General features: G+C 41.8%; 1 protein-coding gene across 16 annotated transcripts in view; it reads left to right on the top strand.

The window, feature by feature from the left end:
• The window catches only part of PRRC2C (proline rich coiled-coil 2C), a 95,854-nt gene extending 81,947 nt beyond the window's left edge, over positions 1-13,907 (top strand). For 3 of the 16 annotated variants that reach the window (XM_045084592.1, XM_045084595.1, XM_045084593.1), the window contains exons 26-35: positions 1,078-1,281; positions 2,828-2,940; positions 3,283-3,419; positions 5,858-6,089; positions 6,268-6,390; positions 7,418-7,636; positions 8,214-8,317; positions 8,691-8,817; positions 9,743-9,979; positions 11,972-13,907. In XM_045084592.1, the coding sequence (XP_044940527.1) occupies positions 1,078-1,281; positions 2,828-2,940; positions 3,283-3,419; positions 5,858-6,089; positions 6,268-6,390; positions 7,418-7,636; positions 8,214-8,317; positions 8,691-8,817; positions 9,743-9,979; positions 11,972-12,229 (1,754 nt within the window). In that variant the 3' untranslated portion in view covers positions 12,230-13,907. Of the gene's footprint in view, positions 1-1,077; positions 1,282-2,827; positions 2,941-3,282; positions 3,420-5,857; positions 6,090-6,267; positions 6,391-7,417; positions 7,637-8,213; positions 8,318-8,690; positions 8,818-9,742; positions 9,980-11,472; positions 11,526-11,971 lie in introns of those variants that run through there. The other 13 variants (XM_045084594.1, XM_045084596.1, XM_045084601.1 and 10 more) reach the window with 11 other exon arrangements.
• The last annotated feature ends 3,038 nt before the right edge of the window (positions 13,908-16,945 follow it).

A 16,945-nucleotide genomic window follows, 5' to 3' on the forward strand; every position in this document is an offset into this window, starting at 1 on the left:
ACTTTTTTCCAGGTGTGGTTCCCCCACACTCTCATCAGTTAGGATAAATTTTTATATTTCTTGCCAGTCATCCTACTAGTAGGACTCAAGTGGAAGAACACAGGTGCCTTGATCCTGGTCCTCTCCTAGATCAGACATCATTGGAAGTCCGGAAAAATGATGATGATCTTATCCTCATCACCCACTGATCAGCAGAACTATCTGACCCTTCAGGATCTTATGTTTTATAATTCGACTTATTTATTAATAGTTTATTTTCTTTTTAAGGTATTATTATATACCTGTTTTTTGCTGGTATATGTACAGGGAGAGTGAGGACTAAGTATAACCGTAAGTTCGTATGGCTGTGGAGCAATTATGATCTCTAAAGGCCAGTTTTACCTTGATGAGTATGAAGGTGCAGCACTTTGTTCTTCCGTGCCGTTCCATCTATGCCTGACTTTAGAAGATGTTTAAGTATTCATTCATAACTGAATGAAGCTCTTAAGGTATCTTGCTGGAAAGAAGAAAAGAAGTCTGACCTTTTGTTTACATGACTTTTTAGGAGCAGTTGTGATCTCTCCAGAGCATTTATACTTTCAGTTTATTTTATTTCTCAATCTCTACACCTAATGTGGGGCTCGAACTTGTGACCCTGAGATCAAGAATTGGTGCTGTTCCAACTGAGCCAGATAGGCACCCCTACATTCTTGATTATTCCTAAGGTGCAGCATTTTGTCCTTCCGTGTTACTACATCTGTGCTAGCCATTCGTGAGTGAAACTCTTGACCATCCTTTCCTTTGGGATGATTAAAGAACCATTAGCTGGAGGCTACACTGACAACCCTATAGGCTCTTGGCCACCTTATTTTGTGAGTTTTATCTTTTAATTTCCTTCTCTTTGCATTTTTTTACTGTACCGTATTTCTCCAGATTTCATAGTCTTGTTTACATTTGATGATCGCTACTTAAGTGCATGGTAAGTATCTGCAGGGCGTAAACGTGAATTTTCCAGTGTCTAGCTGGTGCTTGAGTTGTTTTTATAGTGAACAACAGTGGCTCTTTAAAATATGCTACCTTTTTCCCTTCCACATATAGGAGCTGGTACATATACTACCTCTTCTTTGAGTACAAAATCTACAACCACATCAGATCCTCCTAATATTTGTAAAGTGAAACCCCAGCAGTTACAGACAAGCAGCCTGCCTTCTGCAAGTCATTTTTCACAGTTAAGCTGTATGCCTTCCCTTATTGCCCAGCAACAACAGAGCCCGCAGGTCTATGTGTCTCAGTCTGCGGCAGGTAAGATTTTTAGGATTGGGTTTAAGGAATTCATAAAAATTAAGAATTTTTTACATGCTCACATTTTTCTCTCAAGTTTAAATAATTTTTATCTGCTTTGCAGATTTGTTTCATCATAGAATTTAATGTTCTCTCTCTGATAAGTGTTCCAGGGGGCTCTTGGCAGTTGTTTCTTACATGTATATTACATATAAGACAAATTAGTGTCTAGTAATTTGCAAAATAACTTAAACATTTCATGTTATTCCAGTTGAGTCACAAAACTTTATTACCTGAAACTTGACAAATCAATAATAAAATTGATAGGGAAGAATAAGCCTAAGATTAGCAAAGAAAAAATTTTGTGTTGGGGTACTGGGGCAACTTACCCTAGTAAATACCACAACATTAATCTTAGTTAAATAGTAAATAAATATTTGAAAAATATTCAAACTCACTACTGATTTAAATTCAAAATAAACAGTGAGGCTATTTCTTGCCTTTCTGTATGGGAAATATTAGAAAGATTGATAATACCCAGTTTTATGAGGGTCACAGGTATTATTAATAGTTTCTTAAAGTGCATGGCTGATGAGTATACAAATTGACATATTCTTTTAGAAAAGTACGAGAATATTTTATATGTATATACTGAACCGTAGTAACAACTTTCATGGGAATCTTACCATATAGATAAACTTAGTGTTCATCAGAGACATAAGTATGAGTGTGTTCATTCACTGCAGTATTGTTTATAATGGTGACAAATTAAAAACCAGTATGGGAAGTTCTCCAAAACATACATAAAAAGAGCAGATCAAAATAGTTTATATAATACATAGAAATCTGTCAAGCATCTAAACCAGATTCTTTCAGTTATTAAATTCCAGTTCCTTTGAAATATTTTGTTAAATTCTAGTAGGTTGATACAGAATTAGAATAGATTTGCTGATAACCAGTGGGTTCATTTTCACTTTGAGTAGATCATGTCCGATTTCACTAGTTAATACCCATTGGAAGTGTATGAGGGTGTTTTTTTAAACCCTCAAAGTATAGTGGACCCTTGTGCAATGCAAGGATTAGGGGTGTCAATGCCCTACATAGTCAGAAATCCACATACAGCTTTTCACTCCCCCAGATTTGATTACAAGTATCCTACCTTTGACCAGAAGCCTTACTGGTAGCATAAAGAGTTCAGCAACACATACTTTGTATATTGGCATGTATTGTACCCTGCACTCTTACAGTTAAGTAAGCTAGAGAAAAGAAAATGTTGCTAAGAAAATCATAAGGAGAAAATATGATTACAGTACTTCACTGAATTATATGAAAAAAAATACACAGTTCAAACCCCTGTTGTATTAGAGTTTTATTGTTTTAATTTGCATATACCTATCTGCTGGAAGTTTTTGGTGTTTTCATTTTTCTAGTTTTCCTTGGCTGTGTTAGTTTTCAGTGGTCTCACTTAATTTAAAATCTGCTACAAAACTTGGATGTTAGTGACTTTTTGGAAAATTCTGAAGCTTAGACACCTAAAACTGCTTGTTTTTCCTGATGGTCTGTATAGCTCAAATCCCTGCTTTCTACATGGACACGAGTCATTTATTCAATACCCAGCACGCACGATTGGCGCCGCCATCCTTGGCTCAGCAGCAAGGCTTCCAGCCAGGTCTCTCTCAGGTAAATAGCTCAGACTTTGATCACGTGTTTGTTTCTTGGCATGCTAATGGTATAATACGTATCTGAAAGGCTCTTTAAGTTGAAATGTTCTGTTGAACATGGGACAGTCTGTGGTTACCTTGGTATGTATTAGCAAAATTTTCATACTTTCCCAAATTTGCCAGAACTTAGTGGCTAACAGTCTAGAATAATGTATTGAAAGGAAAATTTAGATGCTTACATTGGTTTTGTTTTAAAAGGGAGCTGATAGATGTTTTCTGTTCTTTTCGTATCTCAAATTTTTATTTTCCCAAATACTGTGATTTGTGTAGAGGGTGCTCATGTGGTTTTGTTGCATCGCAGCCAACTTCGGTTCAGCAGATCCCGATCCCCATTTACGCGCCGCTGCAGGGACAGCATCAGGCCCCGCTGAACTTGGGAGCCGGCCCTGCTGTGTCCCAGGCTCAGGAGTTGTTCACGTCCTCGCTTCAGCCGTACAGGTGCGTGCTTCGTGACTGCTGAGCCCGCTCTCACTCCCGCTGCTCCTCCTCTCCCCCAGAATCTCACCGAAGTCCTCGAAATGATGAAGCCTGTGGATTTTAGGTCTTAAAACCTAGCTTTCGGTAATTTCCGTCAAGACTTTTTTGAACAAAGTAAGATCTCAGATATGCTTGAACACGAGGATAACAACAATCCCAGAACAATTAGGAATCAGAGGAAATAGCTGCTGAGGGTCCTGGAAGGCTGCCTGCCCCCTTCCAGAGCAGCTGTGCGTCCGCGCCTGCCCTGGAGCCTGCGTGGGGCTTGGCAGAGAACCGCAGGGGGGCAGGAGGCGCGGTGGAGGGCCCCGGGCAGGGAACAGAGGCAGTGAGGATAGTGATGACAAGTAGAGAAGCAACTGTTTTTTTGAACGATTCACTGTAAGTTAGCTTTGTGATTAAGGAAATCTCCTTTTAGTTGGTATTAGCTACTTGCAGCATGGCTGGAAAGTTTGGGGCTACTTTCCAGCTGTGCAGAAAAAAAAGCTCAGTGATGAATTAGTGTCTTGCATCGCCGGGGGAGATGGAGTAGCAGTGCACTGACGTTTTGCATCTCTAGTCCCCTTTTAACGATTGCCTTGGAAGATCTATTTCTGAAGAGCAGACCTGTTCCATAGAAAAATAACGTCAGCTGTATGTGTGATTGTGAGTAATGACAAGTGTATTGGAAGGCCCAGGTTTAACCTTGGAAAGCGATTGTTTGTGTCCCTGCCGTGTCTTTCTGCTGTTCTTGCTGTCAGCCTCGTCAGGAGAGTGCTTACTAACACCGGATCCCTGAATCAACGTCTGCCGAGACAGTAGTTTGGGGGGTTTGTCTTTTTTTTTTTTTTTTTAAGATTATTTTAGAGAGCCCACGGCGGGAGGGGGGAGGAGAAAGAGTCTTAAGCAGACTTCACACTGAGTACAGAGCCTGATGTGGGGCTCTGTTGTGGAACCCCGAGATCACAACCTGAGCTGAATCCCAGAGTTGGACATTTAATCAGCTGCGCCACTCAAGCACCCCAGGATGGCGTGGTTTATAAGCGTATGCTTTCATTTTCCCGATTTACATGTGACACGTAAGCAGAGAGACTGCCCATGACCTGAGGCTAGCAGTTCTGCTAAATGGCCTTTGTTTCTGCCACAAATGTCAGTTTTAACAAAACATAATGATACTACTTCTTGATAATACAGTCTTGAATCCAGTGCCTTGATACAGTTACTCCGTATCTTAGCATTTGTAAAAGTATAGCTTGAAGGCCCCCATTCCAGAGGTAAGAGGGTAGTCTGAAATCAGATTCCAGCGTTGTAGTTTTTTTAAAAACCATTCAAATGTGCCACAGTCTTATAAACTGTAGTCACCATGCTGTATGTTACATTCCCATGACTTTTTTTGTAGCTAGCAGTTTGTACCCTGCGACTGTAACACGGTGTTGCATATTTGAAAGTTGCTGAGGGGCACCTGGGGGCTCAGTTAAAGCATCCGACTCTTGATCTCAGCTCTGGTCATGATCTCAGGGTTGTGAGATCAAGCCTTGCCTTGGATCCCCCTTGGGATTCTCTCTCTCTTTAAAGAAAGAAATTCGCTAAGAAAGTAGATCTTGAGAAAAGTTCTCATCACAAGAAAAAAGTATTGTTGTGAATATGTATGGTGGCAGAGGTTAACTAGACTTACTGTGGTGATCATTTCATAATACATACAAATACTGAATAATGTTGTAAACCTGAAATTAATCCATTACATTTCCATTATACCTCACTAAAAACAAACAGAAACTTTGTGGGTAATCCTGATGTTGGACGACTATGCTTCATTCTGTAGAGGCCTTGAGATTTCCCACAAGCAGTATATGGGCCTCTGGTGGCTCAGTTGGTTGAGTCTGATCCTTGTTTTCCACTCAGGTCATGACCTCAGGGTTGTAGCTCGAGCCCCATGTTAGACTCCGCACCCAGCAAAGTCTGCTTGAGACTGTTCCTCTCTCCCTTGACCCCTCTCCCACTCACTCGAGCTCGCTCGCTCTCTCAAGATCTTCTTTTTAATACACACATTGACACACATGTAAATAGAATAATGAAATACAAATAAGAAAAATCAGCTATTAGTGCTATAAATTTGAATAAAATGTTGATACCAAAGAGAAAGGCAGATCTGGTTCTGAGCCTGCTAGTGAAGACATGAAAAGAGAATCATTCTCGTTGTTCAAGAGGAGAAACTCTTGTTAGTTACTCAGGAAGAGCAAGCCTCTCTCTAGAACTTTGTTGTGTATGGGGCTCTAAATCATGAAACACGTACTTTAGACACAGTCTAAATTGTGCTTGTTAGAGCGCTTGGTCATTTGGGATACTCATTCCCAGGATTTCCAGATGCCTAAATAGAATTGACTACTAATACAAGTCTTTTCTTGTTAATACCTGTGTAGATCTCAGCCGGCCTTCATGCAGAGCAGTCTGTCCCAGCCGTCTGTGGTTCTTTCCGGTACTGCCATCCACAACTTTCCAGCTGTCCAACACCAGGAACTTGCAAAGGCACAATCAGGTCTTGCCTTTCAACAAACTTCGAATACGCAGCCTATTCCTATATTGTATGAACATCAGCTGGGCCAGGCATCGGGACTAGGAGGTTCCCAGCTAATTGATACGCATCTTCTCCAGGTAAGACGGGAGCACAGGGGGCTAGAATCGTGCACTTTTTAAAGAAAAAGTGTTAAAAGACATGAAAAACCAAAGGTCCTTTTACCTAATACTAAAATTCTTAGAGATTGTACATCCTTGATGTCTGAATTGGAAGTATTTCATTCTTACTGCTGTTTTCTTACACAATTTTTTCTAGGCTAGAGCAAATCTTACCCAGGCTTCAAATCTTTATTCTGGACAAGTACAACAGCCTGGTCAGACAAATTTTTATAACACTGCCCAGTCACCAAGTGCTCTCCAGCAGGTAAACTATGGCATGGTAAATTTCCTCAATTTTCTTCATTATTATTATTATTATTATTATTACTTTTATTGCATTTGTTTTTGCTTGGCAGTTTTAATAGAACCAAGATGGGGAGATGGCTCAGTGGTTTTCAGACTTTTCTCTGTGGTGTCCTAGGAATCCTGTGGAGTCCACTGGTGGTGGACCGTGCTTAGTCCCACAGCACCTCTCTCCTCAGCCCCACTTCAGTCACTTCTGCTTTTTCGCGCTGTATTTTAAATTGGTTTCCATGTAATCATTTATTTCAACAAAGGATTCCATGCATATAAAAGTTGGAAAACCATTGTCGGGGATATACAGTTCCATGTAAGCGCGTACCCGTGTATGCTTACGCATCTGTGCTAGAGAGGGAGGGGCCTCTGCGGACCGTCGCGCTGCTCAGTCCAGTACTTAGAACAGTGTGGGAGCCTGTGACCGGGTGTACATGACAGACGTGCACAAACTGCCAACAGTGTCCTGCATCTGCTCTTCACGAGTTCATGGAGGACTGAAGGAGAGAGACAAACAGTTAGTCATTTCTGTATTCTGGTGGCTATTTTAGGGGTGAAACTTCATAAATGTATCTGTTACCTTGACATTCAAATTAGATACTGCTTATACGAAAACTGAAAGGTTACTTTTCTTCTGGTCAGAGCTTATTTTAGTCAGACCTGAAAACAGTAAAGATGTCTGTTTGGGAGAGTGAAGCAACACTACTTTCTTAAATTGTATGCCACGACTTCATTGTATTATGTGTTTATTAGACCTATCCCGTGGATTCATTCAGACATCTTTGTAGTGGTTTGGCTAGCGTCTGCACTGCTAGTCGTCTGTTGTTACATCCTTAATAAAAGAATGGAGGTAACGGCTAAGCAAAAGACAATATGTGAAATATATTAATAGATTGAAGTATTCTGTTTCAACTATTACTTTTAAGGTTTTTAGAGTTGTCTAGAGAGTTACAGGGCTGTACAGATGACAGAGACAAGTAAATGGCCACAGTTTCTTTTTGCTTATTTTCTAGGTTACAGTACCTTTACCAGCATCCCAGCTTTCATTACCTAATTTTGGATCTACAGGGCAGCCTTTAATCGCTCTGCCTCAGACTCTTCAGCCCCCATTACAGCACACCACCCCACAAGCCCAGGCCCAGAGCCTGAGTCGTCCGGCCCAAGTAAGCCAGCCTTTCAGAGGATTGATCCCAGCTGGAACACAGCACAGCATGATCGCCACCACAGGAAAAGTGAGTGAAAGAGGGATTTGCAGTTCTTTGAGAATTTGGGGCTGTGTGTTTAGATGTATACCTCTTCTATCTGTAAAAATAAAATGCATAAGTATTTACCTCTCTAGGAGATCTCACACTCTGATGTGCTCTTTTCAAAAAAAATTTTTATTTTTAAAGTAATCTCCACACTCAGTGTGGGGCTTGAACTCACAAGCCCGAGATCAAGAGTTACACGCTCCACCCTCTGAGCCAGCCAGGTGCCCCAAGCCCCAGTGTACCTTTTTTTAAAAAAACTTTTTAAATCTACTTGTGATGTGTTTGACTTCCTCTGTTTCTTACTTAGTAACAAAGAATTCACAAATTTTATGGATGAATTGGGTTTACACAGTCTTTTAAGACTTTTTACCCACAAATTTGGCCTTGATAATTTACTTAAATCATTATTTAAATTATTATTTAAATTAAATCAAGGCCATAAATTTGGCCTTGATAATTTATTTAAAACTTAATTATAGGATTTTTGTACTAAGATTCTTTACCTCTTTAGCTTATGGAGGTCCAGAAGCGCTAAGTCTTCTCTTTGTTTTTTCCTCAGATGTCTGAAATGGAACTGAAAGCCTTTGGAAGTGGCATTGACATAAAGCCAGGCACACCTCCAATCAGCGGTAGAAGCACCACACCAACATCTAGTCCCTTCCGGTAAAATGGGCATTTGAATTTCCAAATAAGTAAACACAATTTGTTTGTTAGATTCTTACTATGTCACCAGGCCTGTGGTAAGCACAAGACATTCTGATAGTGTTATCTGAAATGTTAAGCTATTAAATTAAGAATGTATATGTTATACTATATTTTTAAGAAAATTTTTTTTAAATACAGGGCAAATCTAGCTAGAGTTCTTTCTCACCTCTGCCCCTCCAGTGTCTCTCTGCTACCGTAATGTTCGGTAGATTGGTAGATTTTCCTCCGCTACCACAAATGAAGCGTCTGCCAAGAGCAGTGTCTCTAAAGATCTAACAGCATATCATTTATTTGGCACTACTGTACTGACCCGTGACGGCTTTCTCCCAAGGGCTACTTCCACAAGTCCGAACAGCCAGTCCAGCAAAATGAACAGCATTGTCTATCAGAAGCAGTTCCCGTCAGCCCCTGCCACTGTGAGAATGACACAACCATTTCCTACACAGTTTGCACCCCAGGTGGGCAGATACGAGTGAGAAATGAGTATTATGTACTTGGAAATGATTGCTAATCTGGCTAAGTATCTGATTTCATAATCTTGCCATATTATAAGTAGTTTAGAAACATAGTCTTTAATGAGAAACAGTTTCTTATTTAACAGTACATTTATGACCTTCGTAGATATTCTCCGCAGTTTTTCGTGAGCTGCAGGTAGTAGCTGTATAGTGCTAAAGCAGACAGGAGTAGCCGAAAGATTCCCCACACAGCTCTGGTTGTTTCAGTCCTGTTTCTTTTATCTTTTTTGAAGAAGTGGACTTTCAGAGAAGGGTCCCAGTGCTTAAAAGTTTTCTAGGTTTAAAGTTTTTGTTACGTGGTCGTCGTCGTCGTCGTTGGGTTTTTGTTTTGTTTTGTTTTGTTTTTTAAGAGAACTGTGTGTAGTTGAGTTAAAGTTTCTAAAGGATGTTCTAATATATGTGTAAAGACATTGGCTTCTCTTCCCTTCGCTGAACGAATGGAACGACTAAAATTTATCATAACTCTGAAAATGAGTGTCGATTCCTGAGAAGACACTTACGTGTTGAATTGGTGTTACTTTGATTTATCTTCAGATTATGTTTGGTATAAGTGTGTGCCTTTTCTGCAATTACATCTTTTTAAAAAGATTACCCTGTTTAATAGCTTTTCCATCCCCCTTCAGAATTTGTAGCTGAAATGCAGGAACCAACTACAGTGCCATAGCGTGCTTTGCTAATTTTTCTGTTAGAGTCTCCAAGCATGGCCTGTTTGTTCTTGGTCCCTATAGTAGAATGGCACAAATGCCTACATACTTCCTTTCACTTGGCAGAATGGGCACAGATTTACTCTGAGATAAGCCAACCTGGTCTGGGTGGCAAAATTTTTTTTTAACAGTTCAATGTTGTATGTTTTGTTTTTTTCACTCAGATTCTCTCTCAGCCTAACCTGGTCCCTCCATTGGTAAGAGCCCCACATACTAACACCTTCCCAGCGCCTGTTCAGAGGCCACCAATGGCACTGGCCAGTCAGATGCCTCCTCCGCTGACCACAGGCCTCATGAGCCATGCTCGTTTGCCACATGTAGCCAGGGGTCCTTGTGGATCACTATCTGGAGTCAGAGGTAATCAGGCCCAGGCTGCGTTGAAGGCTGAACAAGACATGAAGGTTAGTACAGTGTTAACAGCCAACAGAGCAAGCATCTGTCTCTGAACCATGTCTTAAGATGCCTCTGGACCCATAACCACAAACCCAGGCATTCATTGTCTCAGCTAATTTAACTAAGCTAACTACTTTTATTTATTCCTTTTTTTTTCTCCTATTCCCCTTTTTTTAATTTATTTTTTATCTTTTTTTTTTTTTTTTTGCAACTGTAGTTAGCAAACAAGTTAACATTTTAAACTCTGGCAAAATGGATTGCTTATAAAATGAATATTCGAGGGAGATCTGAGTTTAGCTGCTATATTTTTGGAAGAACAAGAAAATAATGTGGATTATTACAGACTTCCCGTTTTCTTTGGTTTTTTTCCTTTGTTTTCTTTATTATCCCTCCGCGCCCCCCCCCACCCCCCCCCCCGACATAAGATATGAATCACGTTTACGTGAAAATTCGGAGTGGTTAAGAGATTATACCTATCTTGATTTTTCTTCCTTCATGAGTCACGCAAGTACAGTTTTCCTCTCAAACTGTTTCCATACCTTTTTTTTTTTTTTTTTTTGCCTGCCACCTGAGTTGGCTGTATTCCACAACAGATTGTGCAGTCGTAGATGAAGAACGGAAAAAAGCACTTTGGGATCCTTCATAATAAAAGGCACTGATAAATGTGAGGTTTGCTGATGCAGAAGGGTGCCTTGACGAGTCTGTGTGGGGACAGTTTTCATAGCATAACCCTTACCGTCTGCCCGTGCAGCCAGCGGGGTCCATAGCTCTGTATTTACTTGGACTTGACTTCAGAGGTCTTAGTAATTTGGCCTGTTTTGTCACTATATATACGTGCGTACACATCCATATATCGGGTCAGACTAGAACAGACAAAGCTTGCTGCCTTCAAACAGGGCAGTGCCCATAGTGATGCTTTACTCTGAATCAGAAACATGTTTATGCTCATCCTTTTAGAAAATTCGGTTGACTCGCTGGTTTCTTTCCACATTGATATCCCTTATTTCTCATCCTGAGTAATCAAATTTAAAGACTACTCTGCAGTGAAACTCTTGTTAAATGTGATCTACTTTTATTAAGGCTGTGGGCCTAGGATTTCCCTCTGTTAAAAAATGTGTAGGCATCTTTGGAAACTATTGGGCCAAGGTTTCCTCTTGTTCTGTCTCCTTGGAACTTGATTTTCATACCTTCCTGTGCTGGAAATGACATTAGAGCTTACAATGGGGTCGGGGAGGGTAAAACTTTCTTGAAATTGCTTTAGATCTTTATATAGTATAGGTTTCCTGTAGAACATGAAGGGCTCCTTCAGTACCGAAACTTAAGTTTTAATTGTGTACGTTACAGTGGTATAATTTACAGATGACGTAAGTATGTTCTTTGGGGGCACATAGTCAGTAAAAGTAGGAAATTATTTTACCAGCTCAGAATGTGGTAGGAGCTATCAGAACTTAGTGCTCAAGTGAAGTCGTAGTTACTAATTTCTGATGCTCTTCCCCTGCAGAAGAGAGCTGTGGGAAGAGGACTCAGCCACAAGACATTTGGTCGTAGGTGTTGGTAATGCCACAATATAAGTGCTTCCTTTTCGTTTTATTATAGACCACATATTGATAACTAGAAGTTTTACGTGTTACATATATCTGTCTTCAAATTTGTGAGCAGCCTCCCTAAATAGAATTTGATATCAATAAGTTTTGTTCCAGAAAAGTTACAGACCAACAGCAATTTCTGACTTGTTATTTTATAAGAGGGCAAACTTGGAAAATGTGGTGGGAGGTGGTTCTGTTTTCAAATGTTTAAAAAAAAAAAAAAAAAACCACATGGAATATTTGCCAAGATAGGAAGAAATCTGTCCTTTAAGAGCTGAAAGATCATTGAGGTACTTCTGGTTTGGGCCAGACATGGGGAGATCGGGTCTGTGGTCGGTCAAGAGTGAGCGGAGATGGACGGACAGGCTCCGCTCATGCTGCGGCGTTCTCAGTCGCTCTTTCTCATTTTTTAAGGCAAAGCAGAGAGCAGAGGTTCTTCAGTCCACGCAGCGGTTCTTCTCTGAACAACAGCAGAGCAAGCAGATAGGAGGCAAAGCCCCGAAAGTGGACAGTGACTCCAGTAAACCTCCTGAAACACTGGCCGACCCTCCTGGTGTCTGTCAGGAAAAAGTAGAAGAAAAGCCGCCCCCCGCACCCACCATAGCCACCAAACCTGTTAGAACTGGACCAATCAAACCTCAGGCGATCAAAACGGAAGAAACAAAATCTTAAAGGCTGTGGTTTATTGCAGGGGTTGGGGGAGGGCAAGGGGACCGAGGGAGAACGAAGTCGGATAATGCCAGCGGCCAGAGGGGTAAAATGGCCTGTGCCGTTATCCTGTCCAGAGCTGGGAGGTGCTCGGGGGACATGGGAGCAGTTGACACTGACACTGACACAGCCGCCGCGCAGGGAAATGAGGCTTTGCTCGCGTGCACCTGCTGTGAGTGCGCACCGTGCCGACGGCCGTGCTTCTCCGGTCAGAATCCGTACAGCAGGTTCGTGCGCACTTTCCTGGAAGGCATATCCTTTAGAACTGAAATCCTCACGGTTAGATGAAACACCAGAAGTAGGAGGAACACAACCCCGCAGAGGACTAGCCAGGCCCGAACGAAGGGAACTCAGCTAATGCACCGGGTGGTGTCTTTGCTCCCTTAACGTGCTTTGGATGTGATGGTAGCATTTGTGGGCTTGGTGGTCGGGAACCGAAGATAACTGGTGCTGGATAGAGGAGCCTTATTTTGTATTACGGCAGCTTGCTATTTTTGTAACATTGTGATTGAGTTGAACACAATCAAAATACAGTCCCTGATCTCCCCTTCCTCCTGGACGAGTGAGCAGGTGATGGAATGTGCTGTCCACACCCTTGGACGTGTCCAGGCGGGCAGGCTTCGGCTGCTGCTTCCGTCGGGAATGGTGCTGTGTTTCGGTTGCGGCCCAGAGCTTAGACGTGCTGCTTGGCGTCTCCTTCTTCCATGGAATTGTCATGTCTTCGCACGTGACAGATTGGGTAAAATACTAGTTTGAGTCTGGCTTGCCTCTGCTCGGCCATCTTCATATGAATCCAGTGGGGTTTTGTTTGTTCATTTGTTTTTAACGGTTTTTAACTGATGTTCATCAAGAGCAGTGAATACCTAGAACTGTGCCCTTCATGGAAGGAAATCCTGTCGAAGAAGGTCATTTCTTCACCAGAGCTGTGTCCTACCATCCTTTGGGCCCTCTGCTGGGAAAGTAGAATCAAGTCTCAAATAATGCCTTTTTAATTGTATCTTCTAGTATTATAGATGTAGGACAGTACTGTATCATACCTCTGTGAATGTAAAATACCTTGTACCTGCTTTATGATACGTAATAGTGACCGTGCTTTATCAGAGCTGTTTTTAATGATGTTATTCTAGAATGTTTTCTTTCCAGATGATGATTGAGAAGCTAATTAAAAAAATGGTGCCAGGTACCACAACAGTAACAGAACTTAGCTGTTTTCTGGGGTTTTGTTTTTTTACCTTTTTTTTTTCTTTTTTATTAATGGAGTGTGCTGGATGTCTCTCTAATTTTGTTCAGATGACTGCAGAACCTGGAAAAGCTGTTGCTGCTATTGATGCATAACATACTGCTATTGGTCTTTTTATATAAATAAATAAATAAAAATATATATATATACATACATATATATATATATATATAAATAATTTGAATTTTTGGAAACTTGAGCTGTGCTGTCAACTTTGGACAAAGTATCCCAGTTGTGCCGTGTTGGGTTGGCGTTGTACAGAAATTAACAGCCATATTGGTCTAGAAATGTTAAACATAATTTTTTCCATTTGTACAGGGGTAACGCACTGTATTAAATATGTAAGGTCTTATCTACATGGGTTTGATTACAGAAACTAATAAAGTATTCTCTAAATAATGACTCTTGGAACTTCTAATCCATTCCTAAAATCTGGAACAAGAAAGTCTGTCCTGAACGAAAAACTGGGATCAAGAGTGCATTATGCTCTAAGAGAAGATAATCATCTAAAGACTTGATTCCAACTTTTCAGAACTGTAAAGTTTATTCAGGCAAAATAAAGGTTGTCATGGGGGATAATAGGGCCTCTGTTCTCAGGGTTGCCATACTCCTTTTGAGAACAGATCTGTCGAGGCGGAGGAGAGAAGTCTTTCTGGATGATGCGAAGTGCTGTAAGTAGAACGTAGTTTCCCCATTCTTAAGGCAGAAATTGAAGGGCCCAGAATAGATTTCAGTACTTACGTTGGTATTTCTCTTATCTCCCCTGCCCGTTCATAGTCACTGTCGCCCACGTAAGCAGGCTGCAAGGGTTTTGCTTTACTCATCTTGTAAAGTGAAGTGCTAAGGGATTTTAACTGCCTAAAATCCCATATCCGGAACACGTGGCCTCCAGACCCAGCTTTAGGAAAACTAGTAATCCGGTCACTGGTGACCTGTGTACCTTCTTGACTCCTGGATGCTGGGATTCGTAAACATTTAGAGAACTCAAGTTCTGTCAGGCCCTACCTAGATGGCCCCAAACTTTTCAGTTTGAAGGGTTTTCTCACAGTGGGCTCTCCATTGCTGGTGTGGCTAAGGCCAGGGTCCTGGACCTGTACCGAAAGGGCCAGTAGTCACCGCTTCACGCACTTGCTTCTCACGGAGTCACTTCAGTTGCTTCTCTCTTTCGTGTTCTGACCCTTCAGTTCAGTCCTCCTAGGTGTTAGGTCTTCAGAGCAACCAACTGTGTAGTGTGCATTCCGCGCTAGCAAGCAGCCACGTGTGTGTGTGCAGTGGGTGGTGGTTACTCGAAACCATGAACACCTCAGGCCCTTTGCTAGGTAGGATCATACGGGGGTTTCCCACCACTGCCCCCTTAAAAAAAAGTATCCAGTGAAAGTGAGGTATTTATGTCAATGCTTCTCCACAGCTTGGTCCTGCAATTCTTACCTCTGGCCTTTCTGGCATGCAGCTCGATAACCCAGAAGGTGGTGGTGGTTAGATGGCGGCGGCGGCTTTAGTCCACTAACCCTTTGAATGTTTTCTCTGCCCTTGAACCATTCTGGGAAGTGGGAAGAGGGTGTTTTTGTCCTCAGCTGTTAATAAATTGTGCTTAATGATGGAAGAATAATTGGGGGAAGCGGCCTAGGGAATGAGCGTAATTTGAAAAGGCATTTAATGTGCTTATTTCCACAATGCAAATCACAGAGTGTAAACATACTCTCGGGTGGAGGCAAGATGCAGAAGATAGAACCAGAACATGCTCTCGTAGAAACACCTGAAAGGCCCGTTAGGTCTCAGCTGCGTCCAGGGCACCTGCCTGTGGTGCCCGGTGGGTCTCCTACCTTGGCACGTTCAGTATTTCCACATGCCCTTTCTGGTCATTTTCCACCCGTAATCTGTAGTTAGCCACAGCTGACATGTGTGGGAAACATCGTAATTTGTGTTTTAGGTGATTAGGAAATATCAGCCGTAAGATATCTGTGTGTGAAATGAGCTAGACCTGGACAGTGGGATCCTAACGTCGGACTGGCCTTGGCCTTGCACACTGCTGAAGGGAGTCATCTGCTCGGCCCTCTTCCTCCTTCCCTGCGCCGGTCTTCATTCATACCCTCAGGTGTAGGGTTGAGCCTGCTGTTGGCACTCAAGTAGGGGCTCTCTGTGGTTTTCCTGAAATAATCCAGAGACAGTGGTAATATATTTCAGGCCAAGAGTGCTATCGATTTTCAGCCTTTTTTGGGGTACGATGGGGTGGATTAGCAGGTCATGTTCAGCCTCCCACAGAAATGAAGCTTCTGTGATCTGGTGTCTCTTGGATTCTTGAGCAAAAGCCCTCAGCTCTGGGGCGCCTGGCTGACTCAGTCGGTAGAGCATGTGACTCTTGATCTCAGAGCTGAGAGTTCAAGCGCCATACTCGGTGTAGAAATATCTTAAAAAATAAAAGAAGCCTTCAGATCTTTCTGGACTGGGAAACCAAAAATTATGAATGCCTTAATTCCTTGATTTTAGGTGTGTACTGATTTTTCCATCCACTCTTGATGAAGCCTGTTGCCATTTCCTAGATGCCTGCTAGAGTCTTTTATGTAGGGTAAATACAGAATTCCTTTGAATTTTTACAGATACTCTCCCTCAGTTTTCCAGTTTTCCCCACACCTAATTTGACAAGAATTTTTTAGAGTGAAATCGGTAGAAATTGAAAACAGACCTAATAGCCTACTAGCAGTGGGCATCAATCAGTATGAAAATCTAGCAAGTGGTTAAAGTTTGCTTAAGACTCGCTAACGTACTCCAGATTCCAATGTAAGAATTACTTTTAAAAACACAAGAAGAGGACATGAACAGACATTTCTGCAAAGGAGACATCCAGATGGCCAACAGACACATGAAAAAGTGCTCCACATCACTCGGCATCAGGCAAATACACATCAAAACCACGAGATACCACCTCACACCAGTCAGAATGGCTAAAATTAAGTCAGGAAACGACAGGTGTTGACGATGCAGAGAAAGGGGAACCCTCCTCCACTGTGGGTGGGAATGCAAGCTGGTGCAGCCGCTCTGAAAAATAGCATGGAGGTTCCTCAAAAAGTTGAAAATAGAGCTACTCTGTGACCCAGCAATCGCACTACTGGGTATTTACCCTAAAGATAACAAACCATTATAATGATCAAAGGAGCACGTGCACCCTGTTTATAGCAGCAATGTCCACAATAGCCAAACTATGGAAAGAACCTAGATGTCCATCAACGGATGAATGAATAAAGAAGATGTGGTCTATATACACAATGGAATACTATGCAGCCATCAAAAGAAATGAAATCTTGCCATTTGCGACGACATGGATGGAACTAGAGCGTATCATGCTTAGCGAAATAAGTCTATCAGAGGAAGACAATTATCATATCTCTCTGATAGGAAGTTGAGAGGCAGGACGGGGTGGGGGGGTAGGGAAGGAATAAATT

Source organism: Mustela putorius, unplaced genomic scaffold (assembly GCF_011764305.1).
Source record: "Mustela putorius furo isolate JIRA1106 unplaced genomic scaffold, ASM1176430v1.1 tig00000785_pilon_pilon_pilon, whole genome shotgun sequence".
In the NCBI taxonomy this organism is placed as follows: Eukaryota; Metazoa; Chordata; class Mammalia; order Carnivora; family Mustelidae; genus Mustela; species Mustela putorius.